The 20,235-nt window shown below is 38.5% G+C and overlaps 2 protein-coding genes across 3 annotated transcripts; one reads left to right on the top strand and one right to left on the bottom strand.

Moving 5' to 3' along the window:
* Positions 1-2,961: 2,961 nt before the first annotated feature.
* Positions 2,962-6,229, bottom strand: LOC109186191 (growth-regulating factor 1-like). The gene is made up of 4 exons (XM_019336119.1): positions 5,725-6,229; positions 4,913-5,336; positions 3,961-4,427; positions 2,962-3,274 (listed from the first exon to the last, which is right to left on the bottom strand). The coding sequence occupies exons 1-4, from the start codon at positions 5,909-5,911 to the stop codon at positions 3,267-3,269; spliced, it is 1,086 nt and encodes a 361-aa protein (XP_019191664.1). The 5' UTR covers positions 5,912-6,229; the 3' UTR covers positions 2,962-3,266.
* A 9,021-nt stretch (positions 6,230-15,250) lies between these two features.
* On the top strand, positions 15,251-19,866 carry LOC109186126. Of its 2 annotated transcripts, none has more exons than XM_019336037.1 (7): positions 15,251-15,414; positions 15,597-17,220; positions 17,849-18,282; positions 18,372-18,533; positions 18,728-18,803; positions 19,132-19,287; positions 19,417-19,866. In XM_019336037.1, exons 2-7 carry the CDS (start codon positions 15,607-15,609, stop codon positions 19,549-19,551), a joined length of 2,577 nt encoding a protein of 858 aa, XP_019191582.1. In that variant the 5' UTR covers positions 15,251-15,414; positions 15,597-15,606; the 3' UTR covers positions 19,552-19,866. The 2 variants fall into 2 exon arrangements, with proteins under 2 accessions (XP_019191582.1, XP_019191583.1); XM_019336038.1 differs by having other exon boundaries at positions 15,400-15,481.
* The last annotated feature ends 369 nt before the right edge of the window (positions 19,867-20,235 follow it).

Below are 20,235 nucleotides of genomic sequence, written 5' to 3'. Positions count from 1 at the left end.
TTAACAAAAGATATAAAAACATGTGAAAACACATTACATAAATCTTTGACATCCATCAAAATAAGATCAAAGGAAGAATCTTTCCCTGTCGAGTTTAGACCATTTAACACTGGAAGTGCATCTATTTCTACTTGAATGTTATTCAAGTCTTGAGTTTTTAGCCAGCTAAGCACATCGCGAACTGACATAGCCTCGGCCTCATGGGAAGAGAAGAGACCCTTCCTTGGTAGGCATTTGCCCGTCATATGAGGTCTTCCTAATACCGTTTATTTCTCCTGTGTGGTTTGCAGGCTAGTACATAGAAGCTAAATTTATTCAATGTATATTTTTGAGTATAATTACGCGTTTCCCTCTTTAAAAAAATCAAAAATAATTTTTTTAAAGAATCATATTGTTTTTAAAATATAAAAAAGAAGTGTGGAAAAGCAGGGGAAGTGGGATAATATAGTATAATAAATCATGGTTTTGAGTCAGTTTTTAGTGACTGACAAAACAGCAGTCTGTGGCGTACTGCAAAGCAAAGCAAAGCAGTGGGTTGGGTTCCTCACTCCCTCTGTTCTCTTCCATCTATCTTTCTGCAAAACAAACAGTACGGTAAAACAAACCAAAAAATATACTCCTCTCTTTAATCTCACCACTCTGCAATCTGCAACTTCTAAATAATTAACCAAACATCAAATGGTTAGATCTTTGGCTTCGGATATGGAACAACTTTAAATTTGGTCAATTGTCTCATCCATTAGAGGTGCCTACAATTCAGAAAGGGGATTAGTCACTGTGTCTGACAGTGAAAACCCGGGTACACCTAAAGAAAAACAAACAAACAAAAACAAAAATCAAACCACCTTAATGATCCGACATTTCTTGGAACTTTACCATGTTAATCTGCTGCCAACCTCTTTGTTTATTCTGGTTTTATAACTACTAAATCAAGATTAGTTGGAGAATTTTTTTTTTTTTTGGATAAAAACTATAATAGACTGAACTACTGAAGTGTGAACAGAACACTTTGCATATCTCATGCATGCCATATATGTGTCTGGTCTCTGGTGTAGTCCTCATGCAGAGGTCCATCATATCATAGTGAGAGAAAGTTGGGTGGGGTGGGTGGGGGGAGGGGAGATGGGTGGGGGGAGGGGAGAAACAGTACCTTTTTTGCCCCTGTTCCTCATAGTCATAATGTAATTCACTGCACTGCAACTACCCAAACCCCATATTGTTAGCTCTCATTTCATTACATCAAGTAGTTAATGACAAGTGTTAGGTGTTGAATCCTAAATTCTAAATTCTATAACTTTGATTTATGAGAAAATTTGCGTCTTGTAATCTTAGTCAGTAAAGGACTCACATATGTTGTCCATAAATGACTGGCTAAAGTCGAGAAGGTCAATTAACCGTGGTTATCAAACTAACAAGGCGAAAAAAAGGCTGATGGGTAGTACTTTAGATAGTTTTGGGTGGTGTAAAATAGGGTACACTTCAAATCAAAATTGATTCTTGTTGGATTATATCCACTGGAAACCTATTTTGACTGATGGTCCAATCCTAAATGCTGAATCAGCAGATGCAGAAAAGATTGGAGGATCAGATACCAAACCACATAGGCACCAAACCATAGAGTTTGTTATATGGATTAAATATAATATGAATTGATTGATGTGACGCGTTATTGTTAAATCAAATAATTGAGAATTAAACCAGTTTGATTGGTATGAGTGGTCGTGCACTCTCATCCCTTAAGGTCGAGAGTTTGAAACTCCTCTCATATAGAAAAACTAATCTGGCCAGCACTTTGCTCCTTAATTGGACCGACTCGGTGCGAATGGAAATTAATCTGAGTATGGTACGGACGCTCAAAATACTTCATGGATTGATTAAAATAATTGAGAATTAATAGTTTTTATAAAAAAATATTTTTCTCATTCTAAAAAAAAAAAAAAAAATCTCGTAAAATACACGTGTTGTAACACTTTTATTGGTCGATGCTCGTTGTGTCTAAGATGTTGGGGGTTTATTTGATCAATACAGATTATGCCCCCCTGCCCCCCTGCCCCCCAAAGAAAAATCAATTGATAAGACACCCTCAATATTATTTCGTAGTTAAAACATCTTCATATAATCATATCTGACTCAAATTTGATGTTTGTGGTGCCAAAATGAATGAAATCTTGTATTATGCTGTCATATATTATAAGAGATGATTCACATTTCCTGGAAGATGGCAAAGAGCCAAAATTGCCATTGGGACCATAGGCTCAAACAATAGCTTAAAGCAGTCACTGAAAAGAACCTTTGGAAAAAAGCTCAGATGTTACTAGCATGTCATCATCCTTTTTTTTTTAAAAAAAAAAAAAAAAAAAACATACTACCCCGTGGGATTAACTTAAGTGGTCAACCACCTGAACTAAAACTCAACACTCCAGCAACAGGGTGAGGGCTTGAATCCCTTGCACACATACTCAACAAGAGGAACTAATTGGGAAGCTGCTTGGGCGGTTTGTGATTTACCTGCTTCAGTAACTCTTGGACAAAGGTTCTGGGACTTATGATTAGTATGTAATAAGTTAGGAACCTAATGGGGGTGTTTGGTAAATGACCCTGATTCAGTTAGTGAGTTTGACTAGTTGATATCATTAATTAGCTGATTGTAAAAAAATGTTTGATAAATTAACTGTTAGCTGATTACATACAAAATGACTTTCTCAAAAAACTGATAAAAAAACTACTTTGAATAGCTTTTTGAATTTTAGCATTTTGAAACAATAAGTTGTTACAAAAACTAATTAATCAAACACTCAGATTAACTGTTTAACTAAGTCAAACAACTAATACTGATCAAATAAACTAAAATTGACTGATAAGTTAATTACTTTACCAGACGGGGCCAATATAATTTTTTTAAAAAAACTTGGATTGCATGTGGCAAAATCCCAGAGAGAGCTGACTGAGGTCTGAGCCACCTTTCAAACAAACAAAATAAACTCACATACTGAAAGCCAAAATACATGTGAAGGCTCAGAAGGGCCAGCAAGCCAGGCAGCATGATGCAGTAGCATTACAAACTTCAAAAAAAAAAAAAAACCACAAGTACTAAATTACACCCCCTTGGACCAACAAGAAAAAGTAACAGTTTCTTGCATGCTCAGAAAACCTCATTGCACATGTATAAGGAAGCTGGAGCAGTAAAAGCACCCCAGACCACCACTCTTTTCTCCCTCTCTCATCTGCTTCACCATACCCCACTGCCTCTATTCAAACCCCCCTCTTCATTTTTCTGCAAAAACAAAAAGCCCAAACTGTGCTGTCAAATATCAGAACCTTCATTCAACCATAAGTTGGTTGCAGCAGTATGTAGCAGCCAGCAAATGTTCATTTTTAATATACTGAAAATTCATTTGTTGTGCACTGAATGTTCATTATTTGGTGGACACAAACAAATGAACATTCAATGTATTAAAAATGAACTTTTAGTATATTTAAAATGAACCTTATGTCAGTCTACCCTACAAGGCGAACCATGATTAATGGTGAGTAGAGTGGTTGCAGCAGTAGCAACCAACAAATGTTCATTTTTAATATACTGAAACTTCATTTGTTGTGTACTGAATGTTCATTATTGGGTGGATAGTACAATACACAAGCAAATGAACATTCAATGTATTAAAAATGAACTTTTAGTATATTTAAAATGAACCTTATGTCAGTCCACCCTACAAGGCGAACCATGATTAATGGTGAGTAGAGTGGTTGCAGCAGTAGCAACCAGCAAATGTTTATTTTTAATATACTGAAACTTCATTTGTTGTGTACTAAATGTTCATTATTGGGTGGATAGTACAGTACACAAACAAATGAACATTCAATGTATTAAAAATGAACTTTTAGTATATTTAAAATGAACCTTATGTCAGTCCACCCTTGTAGGCGAACCATGGTTAATGGTGAGTAGAGGGGATTTACCATTATGGGCCATGAAGAAGTCATGGGGGGAGTTGGGGATTGAGATGGAGAGGTGGGTTTTGAAGAGTGGGGCATGGGTTGAATACTTGTCCCCAGAATCATCAAGCCATGAATGTTTGGTCTCTTGGGGCCATTCATCAAAGAAATGGTGCATTACTTTCTTGGGCTGCTGCTGCTGATGGTGTTGTTCCTCTGATGAGCCTAGCTTCATGTGATGATGCATACTGTCTGTATTATTCTTGCCATTATCTGCTGCTGCTAAGCCTTCATGGAACTGTGGAGTTGCAGAAACATAAGTCTTATGTTGTTTCAATTGGGCTAAGGTTGGTGAAGCCATTGTCAGTGGTGCTACTTGCCAGGAAGTGTCATCTAGTGAACCAGATCCACTTCTCATAGTCCTTGAAGTATCTGATGAGAAGAACACATGTTCATCCACTTCCTCCTTCATCCCATGACCATAACCATTCCTACCACATCAAAAGGGAAATTAAAAAGAAAACCTTTAAACAAGCTTAATCCCCCTATATTAGAGAAAGGGTTTATCAATATTCCCCTTTAAACAAGCTCAAAGTTTTTATGGTACCATAAATTTTTCTTTTACTCAAACTTTTGTAACATTTTCACCACTTATAGTCCTTTTAGTGAGTTTTCTTGGCTAAAGGATTAAAATTGGCAAGGAGTTCAAAGTTAAGAGACTAATAGAGAATGGGTCTCCCCGAGTCTTGGGACTACCTCAAGTAGTCGACCATCTGACCTAAAGACAATACTCCAGTAGTAAGGTGAGGGTTGACCCCAGCTCTCGAGTTTGGACCTTGGATTTCTTTTGACGAAAGTGTGGAGATGTATCCCTCTTAAGATTAGAGTAATAGAGAATAAAGTGATAGTGGAGAACTATACTTGAGAATGCCACCAAATGGAGAGACCAAAAGTGGGAAAAGCTCATTAAGCATACCTAGAATAAGCTCCAGAATCCAGGAGAAAGTTGGCAGTATGGTCCTGATCAGGCCTTGCAGCAGAAGATGGAAAGGGGTAAAGGAAAGGGTGGTGGAATTCAGAAGAAGGTTGTGTTGCAGCACTCAAATAAGAGAAAGGGAGAGAGGTAGGGGTGGTGGGGGAGAGCCCACCACCACCACCGCCGCCACCGCCACCACTTGTGTTGGTGATAGGTGAGAAAGGAATAGCTTTTTGTGGTGGTGTTGTAACTTCCACAGGCTTTCTTGAACGGTTTCTGCCTCTGTGCATGTGCCTCTCACAGTACTTAGAATCTGGGTAGGCCTCTTTTGAACACCTCCATTTCTTCCCATCTGTTCTCCTACACCTCCCTGGCTCTGGGTCTATCTTCTTCCCAAACCCCATCTGGAAATAGTTCCATCCATCTGCAAAAACCAAAATTTCAAGACAAAAAACACACAATGAATAAATGCCCACAAGACAGACAGACAGAGATACAAATGCATTGGGATTGCATTTTCATGTCTACCCATCCCATAAATGTCCAATCTTTACCATATTTATTGCCCAACCATCATAGCTTTGTAGATACCTATCCATTCACACACATTCATGCATAAAGATTATACATCATCCCAAAAATCAGACCCATCATATATTTTTAAATAAAGTTAGCAACTTTATATAGATAGGGTCAAATTTTCCATTATTCAAGTCTACCCACATCAATGTTCACTGCCCAGAGTAGAAAAATCTGAGCTTTATCACATTTATGATGCATAAAGGGATAGATAGATAAAGTGAGAAGTTTACAGTGTTGAGGTTGGTGGAGGAGGAGCTTGGAGGAGAGGGAAGAGTCCAGGCTTCTTCTGATGGAGTAGAGAAGATCAGGAGGGACAGGCATTCCAGACACCATATACTTGTAGATTAGAGCTTGGTGCTCAAGTTCTTGCCACTGAATTACAGTAAATGGAAGCCTACTTCTCCCACCACTCATCATTTAAACCAAAAAAAGGGACAGAAATCTTTGCAAGAACAAAACCAAAAAAGTTGAAAACTTTCAAGAGTTCAGAGAGCTAAGAGATAGTGAAATGTTGGAGAAGAAGGGCATATTTATTTGGGGAGGAGAATCTTGGGCTCTTGGGTATACATGGATTAAAACTAAAGGTTCTGATCTATTGTTTTACTGTCACTCCCCTCTCTCTCTCTCTCTCTCTCTCTCACTTGCACAAAATGACAGACACATGCAGAGGGTCTCTGGGGATAGTACTGTGCACATATATTATGACTGAGAGGGTTCTCTGCTGTTATCTGCTGCTTCTGCAGGCCTGCAACTATGTTCTCTCACTCTCTTTATGTCAGCTCTTTTCTTTGACAACTATACACAAAGAAATCCATAAACTAAAGCACCTCTGGGGTGGACACACTTTATGCAATGCTTTCTATCATTTAATTACTTGAAAAATATCTTATAAAACACAACATAAAATGAAGAGTATCAATTCATTGGGATATGTATCCCCAAAAATTATCTTTAGTCTTGAGAAATAGCTCGGTGGTCAATCACCTGACCGAAAATTAACATTTCTGTGATAGGATAGATGTTTGACTCTCACCAATAATATCTTAGAGTTAGCACTTCTCAAGTCATCGGGCTCTCTAGATTGAAAATTGGACTCTCCAAGTTAACAGAAGTATAGAGATAGATTCCTTGTATGGCAAGAAGGCTGCTTAGATAAGAATTGGCAAGAAAACTGTTTAGACAACTCGCGATTTACCTTATTCAGCGACTGTTATGACTCAATCACGTGTTTTTTTCCATAATCTACTACTCAAGTCATCAGGCTCTCTAGATTGAGAATTGGGTTCTCCAAGTTAGCAGGAGTATAGAGATAGATTCCTTGTATGGCAAGAAGGCTGCTTAGACAAGAATTGGCAAGAAAACTGTTTAGACAACTCGCGATTTACCTTATTCAGTGACTGTTATGACTCAATCACGTGTTTTTGTCCTTAATCTATTACTCAAGTCACCGGGCTCTCTAGATTGAAAATTGGGCTCTCCAAGTTGGCAGAAGTATAGAGATAGATTCCTTGTATGGCAAGAAGGCTGCTTAGACAAGAATTGACAAGAAAACTGTTTAGACAACTCGCGATTTACTTTATTCAGCGACTGTTATGACTCAATCACGTGTTTTTGTCCATAATCTACTCCTCAAGTCATCGGGCTCTCTAGATTGAAAATTGGGCTCTCCAAGTTAGCAGAAGTATAGAGATGGATTCCTACTGTTATGACTCAATCACGTGTTTTTGTCCATAATCTACTCCTCAGGTCATCGGGCTCTCTAGATTGAAAATTGGGCTCTCCAAGTTAGCAGAAGTATAAAGATAGATTCCTTGTATGGCAAGAAGGCTGCTTAGACAAGAATTGACAATAAAACTGTTTAGACAACTCGCGATTTATCTTATTCAGAGACTGTTATGACTTAGTCACCGTGTTTTTGTCCATAATCTACTACCCAAAAATCGAGTGAGCTTCAAAAGAGTTTGGTCTCTATTCATGAAAAGATTGTACGGTTTCACTACTTTTACTGCAACACTCTGCTAAAAACCCACTTTTACTTTTTCCTTCTCTGTTACTTTACCAGTGTCCCTTCACACCCCCCACTCACCATGGTTTTGACCTTTTTCCAGTTTGAGTCTAGTTACTTCTGGACCTCAAAGTTACAAACTATGAATACCATTATCCCTCCATTCTTCTGTTCTTCCCTTTTTTCTTTTCTTTCTGTACCCAACATTTCCCTTATAAGCATCTCTGGTTTAATTCACAGTGGGAATATCTGGTTTGAATTGATTAGTCCCAGAATTGACTGTACTCTGATTCTTGATCCCTGGATATTAGAGTGCCCATGAGCGGTTTAACTATATTTGTGTAACATGTAAAAGTGTAACCGTTTCATTTTTGACTTGAAATTTTATGGAACAGGTTCAAAGAAGCATTTTATTTTGGCTTATAAAGTTTATATTCTGTAAAAGAGGAAGCCTAGAAGACCAAGAAAAGAATACTTTTCAGGAAGCATAAATGCAGTGTAGAAGAAACTGTTGAGATGTTCTGCAGGTGCCATTGTTGAAGCCTAGAAATGAGAACACTTTTTAGCCAGCATGGAATGTGTAGTGTACCTCACACGAGCAACTTAGTTGATTCTTGAGTGTTAAATTATGGAACATAAAATCTAATCTTGATAGTAACAGTGTGAGAGTTATATTCAATGTGAAGGAATAGTAACAGTGTGAGAGTTATATCCAATGTGATAGATCCTCCTTCACTATCTTGTCGGACTGGGTGTGATCTCTGAGACTACGAGAGCATCAATATAAGAAGTTTATTCACGGTTTTTTTAGGTTTGAATGCCAACATGGCGGAGAGAGGGGCAACTCATCCTGCAAGGGAAGGGTTATTTCTCTTCTCAGTGAAAGAGAAATAAATGAAGGCCATGAGCTGCTGTGCGCGAAACGCGCACAACAAAGTCACACCGGGTGTGTGTAGTGCACGTGCCCGGTGGCGCGTCAGGTGCCCCTGACATGCTGCTTTATTATTATTTTTTTCTCTTTTTTTTTTTTTGGTTTCTTTCCTCACATATTCTATTTCCTAATCACACTTATAAGAACTCCTCAAAAAAAAAAAAAAAACTTCACCATTGTGGATGCTCCGAGAACAAGGAAATTTTGCCTTTTTAGTGGGCAAAAATGTGCAGTGCTATTTTGCAAGTGCCATTGTTGAAGCCTAGAAATGAGAATACTTTTTTTCTTTCTTTTTCGAGTGACGAAAAAAACTCACTACTCGAGAGTGTACACTGAGTAAAGCCTGCCATGTGACCCTTGCGGGAAAGGAACACAATGAGGTAAAACATCTTAGGTTGTTGATAGCTAACTGATTCAAACTAAGAATATCAATAGACTGCTTCTGTTTTCACTGAGAGTCAAACTTGAAACTCTATAGCTACCAAATCAACACTACGATACAGTGATTGCCACCAATGAGAACACTTTTTAGGCAGCATATATATATAGAATGTGTAGTGTAGTAGAGACTGTTGAGATAATGTACTGGAAGTGGCCTTATTGAAGCCTAGAAAACACACTTTTTAGCCAGGAGAAATGTATGGTGTGGTAGAAACAGTAGAGTTCGTACTATGAAGTGCCCTTAGCTAGCTTGTTGAAGCCTAAAGCCCTAAAGGCAGTCTTCCATTTTCCCAGGGTGGGTGGAGGGCAAAAAATAGGGCCCATCATTTACACAAGAATAAGAGGCATCTTAAAGCCAGACAAGAGAGTTTCCTCCCCTTTCCCTAGAGCCCATTTCTTCCATCAATTCTCCATTCAAATTGCCTGAAAGCATCAATAGTTGTTGGCATAGTACATCAATACATTCATTACTACGTACTCATCACTCTATAAAGCTAAGGCTGTACACGAATCGAACATGAACTAATGGAAATTGTTCGTGTTCGTTTGTTAAGATTTCTGAAGTGTTCGTGTTCGTATCCGTGTCACAAGAGTGGGACAGCCTCCATTTACCGAATTGATCTAACATTAGATCACGAAAGTAGCGTGTTAGTTAACCAATTTGAAGTTGGTAGTTTCGAACCCAATGGTGAAGTTTCTAACCCTCAATCCTTTGGTCCATGACATCAAACCAATATCACTCGTCCCAATCCCTAGTCTTTTATCATAACTTTTATCCCTTTGTTTTTATTTCTCATGTTTAACTTGCCTCACTCTTGTTATCATTTGTTTAACTTTCATTAATTGTTCAAGACTTGTGTCTAAATCTTCCTTGACTAACCAAACCCCCAATCTTTTAGGGCCTTTAAAAACAAAATTTATTTTTGTTTGTCTTGAATACCACTATACTTGTTCATAACGAATCAATGAGAGATTCCATGTGAGTCTCAATACAAGTGTCTATATCAAGATTTTATGTATAAGAGTAAACGTTGGGAGTAGAAAATAGGAGTACACATTACATTTTCTGTATACAAAACACAACGGCCCTATTTGGTAAAATAGTTAGCCTATATATCAATTTTGGCTTATTTGAATACTATTAGTTGTTTGACTTGGTTTAAAAATCAATATAAGTGTTTGGTTAATTAGCTTTTTGTACTCCAAAATACTAAAATTCAAAATCTACTCAAATGAACTTTTTCAATTAGCTTTTTGAGAAAATGAATTATACCAAACAGCTATCAGCTATCAGCTAATTTACCAAACTTCTTTCTACTATCAGCTAATGTTATCAACTAGTTATACCCTCTAATTAACCCAATAAACTAACAGTTAACAACCATTTACCAAACAGGGCATCATATAGAGAAGCAACATTAAAGAGCAGTGCTCTATCTGTTGGCAGAGCTTTAAAGTTTAAACACAGCCATATGGTACACATACATAAATGGATGATATGTGCAAATCTCAGTAGTACAATTGTACAAAGTTAGGCTAATGGCATTCACTGATGCATTAACATCCCTCCAAGGGGGACCTTCTTCTGTGTTACACTTTATTAGTACATTTATTCATTTGTCTTACTTTATCCATTCTGAAACAATCATATTATTATCATTTAATTTCGTTAAATAACGTTATATTTATCTTTTTAATAAGAAAAGAAACACCAACCACTCAGCCAAAGAGAATTGAATTCATGCAGTATTTATGGCATAGGGTGGAAGGGGAAGTGGGGAACCAGACACTTTTAGTTCCAAACCAACAAAAAAATAATAATATAAGATATGACAACTTAATTTTGATAAATTTAATTACAAGTTCAAAATTATTATCATTATTTTGTTTAACTTAAAATTCTAAATATTTAATTTAAAACTTGTTTTGACGGAGCAAGTACCCTGCGGTGAATAGTCGAGAGCTGAGGGATCTCAACAGGCCGTCATCGAACGCGTGGAAAGGGATTCGTGCCACGTCGAGCTTCGTGGAGCAGGGGCTGAAAAGGGTTGTTCGCAACGGTCAAGAGACTCAGTTCTGGATGGACAACTGGATCCATGGAGGCAGACTTTACGAGCACATGAAGAGACCGATTAGCCTCCCAGAGCTTTACAGCCCAGTTGCAGACTACTGGGATCATGGAAGGGGCTGGAAGTGGGAGCGTTTCGACGATATTCTAGACGACAGCTGGAAGGCAAAGATCCATGCTTTCTCGGTGCTGGAAGATGCTGATGCAAGAGACGAGTGGGGATGGGGTCTCGAGACGACAGGCAGGTTCACTATCAGCTCAGCGTATAGGGCTTTGCAACCGCCAAGCACTTCTCCGGTGGACGGGGATTGGGATATCATCTGGAAGCTCCGTGTCCCCAGCAAAATTAATCACTTTCTGTGGTTGGTGAAACTAGGGAAGGTGATGACGAACGTTGAGAGATGTAAGAGACATTTCACGACTGACATGATGTGTACGTCCTGTGCAGGTACTCCGGAGACGATCGGGCATATTCTCAAGGACTGCATGGAGGTAACAGGGCTCTGGGAAGCGCTTATGCCGCAATCGGCAATTCAGGTGCTGCGTACGAGGAGCTGGATGGATTGGTTCTCCATGAATTTAAGGGCAGACCGTGCCTTGGGCTTTGATGAGGAGTGGAGGATTACTTTCAGTGTTGGCTTGTGGTGGTGCTGGCGATGGAGGAACAGCAGAATCTTCGAGGGCACCAAGCTAAGCTTGGCGCAGCGAGTGGCGGTGATTATTAGCCAAAGGGATGCGATTCTGGAAGCGTTCCGGAAGAAAAGACCGGTGAGGGTCGCGGCGGGCATTGAAGAGAGAAAGTGGCTCAAGCCGGACGTGGGCTGGGTTAAGCTTAACGTCGATGGTTGTAGTAAAGGGGCGATGATGAAAGCGGGGCGTGGAGGGGTCATTCGCGATCATAGGGGGCGATGGTTATGCGGGTTCACGTACAATATAGGATCGTGCTCGGCCGAGGAGGCAGAGGGATGGGCGGTGCTTCAAGGTCTTCGCTTGGCGGCGGCCTGGGGAGCTGCAAACTTAGTTGCCGAAAGCGACTCCTTGGGGGTCATCGACCAGTTGAGAACGCACGAGATGAGGGTGGCGAGTAATGTCCTGAGATTGTGTGCTCGGGAGTGTGGCAGTTTCCCTAATCTAGAGTTCAGGCACGTGAGGCGCGAGCAAAACAGAGTGGCGGACCGCCTTGTTGCGGTCGCCTTAACTCATGAACTTGGCGGCCGGGTCATCGCCGATAGCCCACCATCGTGGAAGACGTTATGTGGGAAGACAGTGTTGGAGGCAGAGTCGCTCGCAGTGACACCAGATAGTTTTGTTTTCGGGTTCATCCCTCTTTTTCTCCAAAAAAAAAAACCTTGTTTTAGACTTTTTTAAAGAGCAAATTCAACTTTTAGTCATCAAATATTGTGGCATTACCACATTTAGTCATATTCTTTTCATTTTGATTACTTACACTATTGACTTTTATATGCTTGACATATTTAGTAATCCATTTAAAATTTTGTCATTTCACCATTGGTAAAAGATGACTAACATTTAAGTTTATCATTCAAGTCTCTTGTCCCAACATTTACTTTATCCCTTTGTTGTAAAATCTTTTAATTGATCAATAATGAAATCACATGTTAACCATATTTATTACATTATGGAATAACAAAATTTTAAAAAGAAAACTATCTGTAACAAATAAATAAAAGTCAATGATGTAATGTGACGACAAAGGGGATGTTTGGTAAATAATGATTGTTAATTGATTGAGTTAGTGTGTTTGACTAGTTGATATCATTATTTGATTGTAGAAAAGTGTTTGGTAAATTAGTTGTTAACTTATTACATACAAATGACTTTCTCAAAAAACTGATCGAAAAAACTACTTTGAGCAGCTTTTTTTAATTTTAGCATTTTGAAGTAATAAGTTGTTACAAAAAAAAAAAAAACTAATTAATCAAACACACTTATATTAATTGTTTAACCAAGTCAATCAGCTAATAGTGGTCAAATAAGTCAAAATTAGGTGATAGGCTAACTATTTTACCAAATAATGCCAAAATTAAAAGAATATGACTAAATGTAACAATGCTACAACATGATTGAAAAATCACTAGGCGCCCGTATATTTTTCTATTTTAAAAAATTTTTAAAACTTGATAATTATAAAATATTAACCTAAAAAGTATCTAGAGTTTGAACAATTTAAAATTATTTTGCTCAAAACGATATCGTTTTGAGTCAAATAGCCTTTTAAAAAAAACAATAGCTAATCGGCCAACTAGGCTGCTTAGTTGGTGCCTAAGAGGCTTAGGCGGTCAGCGCCTAAACGGCCGATTACCGACCAACTACTTACACTATTAATTATGGTAATACGCTAGGTGGCCGACCAAAGCATAGACGCGACTTTTCCACACAATAATTTACCCTATGATATCTCTCATATCAATTTCGCAAATATCTATTAACAATCCCGACAAGGGGGCTTAGCTATTTGCTCTAGTAGCCGTTACTTTTTGAAGGAATTGAAATTGTGGTTGGGGCAATATTCATTGTTTTCAAAGTAAATATTGATTACCCCTTTGAGTGATGTTCATTTAGATCCCAGTCCGACAATACAGTGAAACTCCTTGGAAAAACAGTGGGGGCAATATTTAAAGCGAAGAATGCATGGCTCCCCTCTTCCATCAAAAACAAAGGAAGAACTATAAGCCTATAACACAACCCTATTAGATTCCAACTCATAATCAACACTTGATTTTGTGTTCCATGCCGGCTAATCAACATACCAATAAACATTCCGACACGGTTGAAAAATCGTGATATTTGAACTACTTTCTCGATCATTCAAAACATAATTGAAATTGATTTTTTTTTTTTCATCCATTGCTTGAAGTGGTTAGAAAGTCATCAAGGAATTATTGCCACGTTATCAAAACTGGTCCAATTTTTATTTTTTAAAATTCTGATGAGAGGGGAAACCCCACAAACTAGTTGTCTGTGTTTATGATGCGAGGAACCGGAACATCCAACAATCGTCGTTAAGTAACCCAATAACACCCAATAACATCGTTATTAAAATGGTACAAAATATTTAAAACTCTAGAAAGAACCTTGTTTTAAAAAAAAATCAACAAATTTTTTTTCGACAGTCAAATAGACCCTCAAACTTTATCTAAAAAGTCAATTAGCCGCCTAAACTTTTTAAATGTGCATTTACACCCATCAACAATTTATTTTGATGCAATGAAATCTAAAAACTGGTTAAGTTGGACTTGCTATCACAGGTCATTAGGGTTCCGGCAACTTGCTGGCGAAATTTCAGGCAACAAAGTGACTGGTGACCAGATGATGTCCATCGGTTGTCGGTTACTTTGTTACTTGAAATTCGCCGAAATATCACCGTAACCCTAATGACATGTGATAGCAGGTCATTAATCAGTTCTGAGGCTTCATTGCATCAAAATAATTTGTTGATGAGTATAAGAGTGAATTTCATTTTTGGTCCTACTGTTATAGGGGCATTTTCAATTTTAGTCCACTTTAATTTTTTTTGCCACTTTATAACCATTATTATTGAATGTGTTCCACTTTTAGTCCCACCGTTAGTATTTCCATCAAGAGGCCGTGTAATCTAGGGGTATTTTGACCTTTCTTCTCATCCAAGACTATGTTTGACTAAAGAAATGAGAACATTAAACCTAAAACCTAAGAAACCTCGCCGGCCCATGTTAGAACGAACGAAACGATGTAGCTTTGGCTTCCCATTCTCGTTGTTCGAAGAGCCATCTTCGAATATCGAAGGAGGAGGACGAAGTGCCTGGATTAAAAGAGAAGAGACAAACATAAAAATATCAAAAATACCCTTTGATTGTACGGCCTCTTGACGGAAATATTAACGGTGGACTAAAAGTGGAACACATTCAATAACAGTGGTTGTAAAGTGGCAAAAAAATTAAAGTGGACTGAAATTGGAAACGCCCCTATAACAGTAGGACCAAAAATGGAATTCACACTTGAGTATAATTACAAATTTAAAAAACTTTGAAGGCTAATTGACTTTCAAATAAAATTTAATGATCTATTTAACAATTTTTCCAATTAAAAATAAACATTTATTAGTAGCCTACCTTACAATGTGGACCATTATCCACCATATAATTTGACTCATTCAAAAAGTTGGGCCTATTTGGTTCAGTAAGTCCGAAATGCTAATTATGTTGTAGGAAGTTCTAGCCCAATTATATTGGACCGCCCCAAAAGCACCATAAAGCCTGGCCCATTATTTTGGCGGGAAGCCTAACCGGCGGCAGCTTGTCAACAAAGCTTTCCCCCAAAGTCCTTGTACGGAAACCCTTGAAACTGCGAAACCTCCCGCCACGGTGCTATCACTGCTCTCCCGTCGTTAACCGCTACTATTCCCCTCACTCTCACCGGATTATGCCTCATTTCTGATTGTTTCGCTGTTGGACGCTCATTTCTTTCCAGTAAAGGTCTTTTGCTCTAACTCTCTCACTGGCATTTGCTTGATTGTTTTAGTGCATTTCGAACTCTAAGCATTTAGATATCTCGATTGAACTCATCTGATGTGCATCTATTTCAAGTATATATGCATTTACGAGTGAATATGTACTTATGTTGTTAATGTTTGAATGTTTGAATGGTCTGGTTTCAGTAGTGTAGAAATGACGGTTCTGCGATCTCGAGAAGTGGTTCCTGCGCCGAAATCTGTGGATTTGCTTAAAAAACGTAAAAAAGAGGTTGTGGAACCATCGACTCCAGAGAAATCTGTGGAAGCATTGAGCAATCTGCCGGGAGAGACCACTCCGCTTACAGGCTCTTCCAGGAAGCGTTCAGTACCTCCGGATGCTGTACCTAGGCGGAGTCTTAGATTGTCTGCCAAATTTAGTAATGCTTTTTCTGATATTATTACTGCTAGTAATGGATGTGATTTAGGAAATTTGAAGGATGGTGATGGTATTGAAAAGGGTGGTTTGGGCCTTGAAGAAAAGGGAGATAAGATCATGGGAGATGTGGGCAAGCATAAACTGGTTAGTGTAGTTGAGGAATTAACAATAAGAACGGATACCATGTTGAACATTTGTGGTGATCATAGCAGGGAACCAGTTGAATGTTCTAAGAAGGGAAGTCGGGTGAAAAGACGGCGCATGGAGATGGACACAATACGGTTGAAAGCACAGACAGAGGTTGACACATCCCTTAGTTTGCGCTCAGGGAAGAAGATTATTAGAGAAGTTGAAGTAAATAATGGGGGTTCTGTTTTTGTTGCTGGAGGAAACGGAGGAATTGAGGGTGGTCAGAAGTCCTTTCCTGATAAGGGGAGTGAGGATGTGTCAAAGGGTTCTGGGGCCACTGCAATGACAAATTTAGAGTTAAATGCCACCAGGGATGGGAAAGGAAATCTTGAAAGAAAGAGATTAACTGTAGAAGAGAAAGGTAAAGGAAAAGTTGCTGAGAGACCGTTGTTAATGGCTTCTAATTCTGTGAAATTTGAAGTGGATCTATCAAATAATAGTAAAGATGTTACTGTTGTTAATGCCACGAGGAGGCTTAGTAGAAATGAAAAAGGAAAAGGAGTTGTGATTGACAGTGATTTATCCAAGGATTTTTGCACATTGAATAAGGATTCTGGATCTAAAGTAGAAACAAGCCATGCTGCTGAGCATGAAGCAACACAACATGGAGAACAGATCAAAGAGTCTACTGTGAATGTGACAAATGCAGAAAGAGGTTACAGGAAACAGTTCAAGGATATAGCTAAGCGAAGTGCGCCAAGATTTGCTCATTTCTCTTCCCAGGGGGAAGGGAACCTTGTTGTTGATGAGGCTGTAAGAGATAATCAACCACCAAAAGAAGTATTAGAAGACTGGCCTGGGCCGTTCTCAACTGCTATGAAGATTATCCAAGATCGTGAAAAGAATATGCATAAACAGACTGAGACGGGTTCTGTCCCTGAACGTATGGTTGCACCATTGTTATGGAATCCAAAAAAGGATACACAGCCCAATCAAAGGAGAAAGGTTGTTCCCTTGTTGAGAGATCTGTGCATGCACGCACTGGTAAAGAATGCAGATGGAGTTACTTCACTTGATTGCATTCCTGATGTACTCAAACACGAACTATGCCATCTACTCTGTGATTCTAGGAAAATGAATTGTCACTTTCTTGGACTTCTTACCTCTGGGTCTCCTACTGAGATACGCCTGACGGACTGTTCGTGGTTAACTGAGGAGCTCTTTGTAAATTCCTTTGAAAGGTGTGGAACCGGCAACTTAACGGTAAGGTTTTACTTTCTCCCTATCTTAGATTGTTCACCTTCCCGTCTGGGCATAAGTTTGTCAATTGTCATGGCATGAGAATAATGCTTTATGAGTTGTTCATTGCATGGCTAGGTGAGTCCAATCTTACTTGGTAATACATAACTGAATGCTCTCTGCTGCTGTTTCTGCCCTAATAAAACTTTCATGTCCAGTATGCGCCTTTCTTTATTTGCCAGATATGCTTTTTATTTTGTTTTTATCCCTGGTTTGGCTTTTGACCCTTTGTTGAGTCTTGTGCTAGTTGTCTAAACTATTGAGTCTGTTATGGTGTACATTTTAGGTGCTTCCACCTCTTCTTCTGCACTCACCTTTCTTTTTCTAATTCACACATGATTTCCTATTATTTACAGTTTCTGTTTTCAGCAAAAGTTGGTGTTTGGCACTCCAACTATGCATCCTGTCAAGGCTGACAGCTGGATTACTGTACACCAACTTATGCATAAAGTTTGCACTAATATATTGCAGGACTGTCCATTCTTTAATCGATGTTTCAATAAGCATTTTATTTGTTGAATAGATATTTCCTTGATTGTGTGGGATTTTACTTCTTTCCATGGATCTGAATATTTTTTATTGTTGGAATCAGGTTTTACAACTTGATCAATGCGGTCGCTGTTTGCCAGATTATACACTTTTAGCTACTTTAGCTCGCTTGCCAAATAGTTTGCCTGCTCTAACTACTATATCTTTGAAGGCTGCTTGTCGTCTTTCAGACATTGGGCTAACCGCTCTTGTTTCTTCTGCACCTTCTTTGAGATCCATTAATCTTAGTCAGTGCTCTCTTCTTTCTTCTAATGGTATCAAGTGTTTGTCTGACTCATTGGGATCAGTTCTAAAGGAGCTGTATTTAGATGATTGCGAAGCAATAGACTGTTCACTGGTTTTGCCATTTTTGTTAAAACTTGAACATTTGGAAGTTTTGTCAGTAGCTGGTATCCCCGAAGTTTGTGATGATTTTGTTATAGAGTTTGTTACTCGGCATGGTCATAATATGAGGGAGCTTGTTTTGAAGGACTGCAAGTAGGTGTTCCTAAGCATTTGCACAGATGATGCTCCCTAAAATTGTTTTAAGCCGTCATTTTGATTTGTGTGTCTTTTATTTGATACAGGAAGTTGACTGACCGTTCTGTGAAAGCTGTTGCCGAATCTTGTCCCAGATTATGTGCAATAGATCTGAGTAACTTGTGTGGATTGACAGACTATTCCATAGGTTATCTTGCTAATGGTTGTAGAGCGCTTCACAAGCTAAAGCTCTGCCGGAATGCATTCAGGTGGGTTTTACTTCATGAATAATTTTGTATTGTGTGAAAGCTGCTCTTTCTTTTATAAGCTAAGTAGCTAACCATAGTAATGGATATTATGGAATCATGTACACTTGGGTTTTTAGTATTACCCTGTTGCTAAAGTTTGCTCCTTTTTACAAGAAAAGAATAATAGGAGTTCCTTTTTTATGCTCTTATGACAGTGATGAAGCTATTGCTGCATATCTTGAAACTAGTGGAAAGTGGTTGAAAGAACTGTCCCTCAATAACATAAAAAAGGTATGAATTGATGTTCTCGCTCCATTTACAGTAAAACTTGCTCTTGGAGATAAAATGCACATTGTAACACACCTCAATTTTCTTGTTTTTCATCTGTCTGATAGATAGTTTCTTAATTGTTGTCTCTTTTACTTACCAGAACATAGAGTTCCTATATTGCATTATTGCTTTTATTTTTCTGATATGACGTACTGTTAGTCAATCAATGGATGTTCATTGTGCAAAGCTAAGCAAGCAAACATCTCATGGTGTAAGGGGTGTTTTTAATTTGTTTCGCTCCTATGATATGCTTATTTATGTGCTTAAAGTTGCTGCAACGTTTTTTCAGGTGTCACACAACACTGCAATGTCAGTCGCAGAGCATTGTAGAAATTTGGTGAGTTTAGACGTGTCTTGGTGTCGCAACCTGACAGATGAAGCCCTGGGGTTGATCGCAGATAGCTGCTTATCCCTAGAAGTTCTGAAGGTGTTTGGCTGTACTCAGGTTTGTGTTTTCCCCAATGATTTGTTAGTTACTTGCTGTGTTTTGCAATCTCTTGGTCATTATATTGCTGAGAGTTTATGATGACAGAGCATCTATGGTTTTTATTTTACATTTGGGGGTTTTGTGCAGATTACGAAAGTGTTCTTGGATGGCCACTCGAATCCACAAGTTAAAATCATCGGAATGAAGTTGACCCCAGTGATGGAGCATCTAAGTTTTGCTGATCCTCTGCAACAAGGTCCACTACTTTATTCATCTGCATAGCATAGCATGATAGCATGCCAGATGAATGTTGTTTGTGTACGTTTGATGCATGCATGCATGCTTTACTCATCTGCCAGATTGCCACTCGGAATTGGACATTGATAGGAGTCGACTTCTGGAATATAAACACTGAAATATCATATACCCTTGTTTGGTTTAAGGGGAACTAAGGCCCCTATTTTGGGATGTGGAAATTTTAAACTTCGGTGACTTTTTGTTTAAGGGAAACTAAGCCCCCTATTTAGGGATGTGGAATTTATAAACTTTGGTGACTTTTTGGTTTAAGGGAAACTAAGGCCCCTATTTAGGGATGTGGAATTTATAAAGTTTTTTTTTTTTAAAAAAAGTTTGGTGACTTTATTTAGAGCAAATTATACTTTTGGTCCTGTGACTATTGTGGTCTTGTTAATTTCAGTACTCGACTTTAAAAACTAACAATTTAGTCCTGTAACTATGCAATTTTTAACACATTTAGTCCATCTGGTCAAATCACCGGCCAAATGTCGCCGGAAAATTGTAAAATCATTTTAATTTGTTTAATTCGAGGGCAATATGGTCATTTCATGTCATTTCTTCTTCCTTGCACTTGCTGGCCGGAAATGCACCTGGGTATAGAACAGCTGCCACTCCTTGGTTGTGTTCATCCATGCCAAATGTTTCATTTGGTACTTTTAATTTGGTAAT

Source organism: Ipomoea nil, unplaced genomic scaffold (genome assembly GCF_001879475.1).
Source record: "Ipomoea nil cultivar Tokyo-kokei standard unplaced genomic scaffold, Asagao_1.1 scaffold1407, whole genome shotgun sequence".
In the NCBI taxonomy this organism is placed as follows: domain Eukaryota; kingdom Viridiplantae; phylum Streptophyta; class Magnoliopsida; order Solanales; family Convolvulaceae; genus Ipomoea; species Ipomoea nil.
Note: the sequence above shows the minus strand (reverse complement) of the source record. Positions and strands in the feature narration are given on the sequence as shown.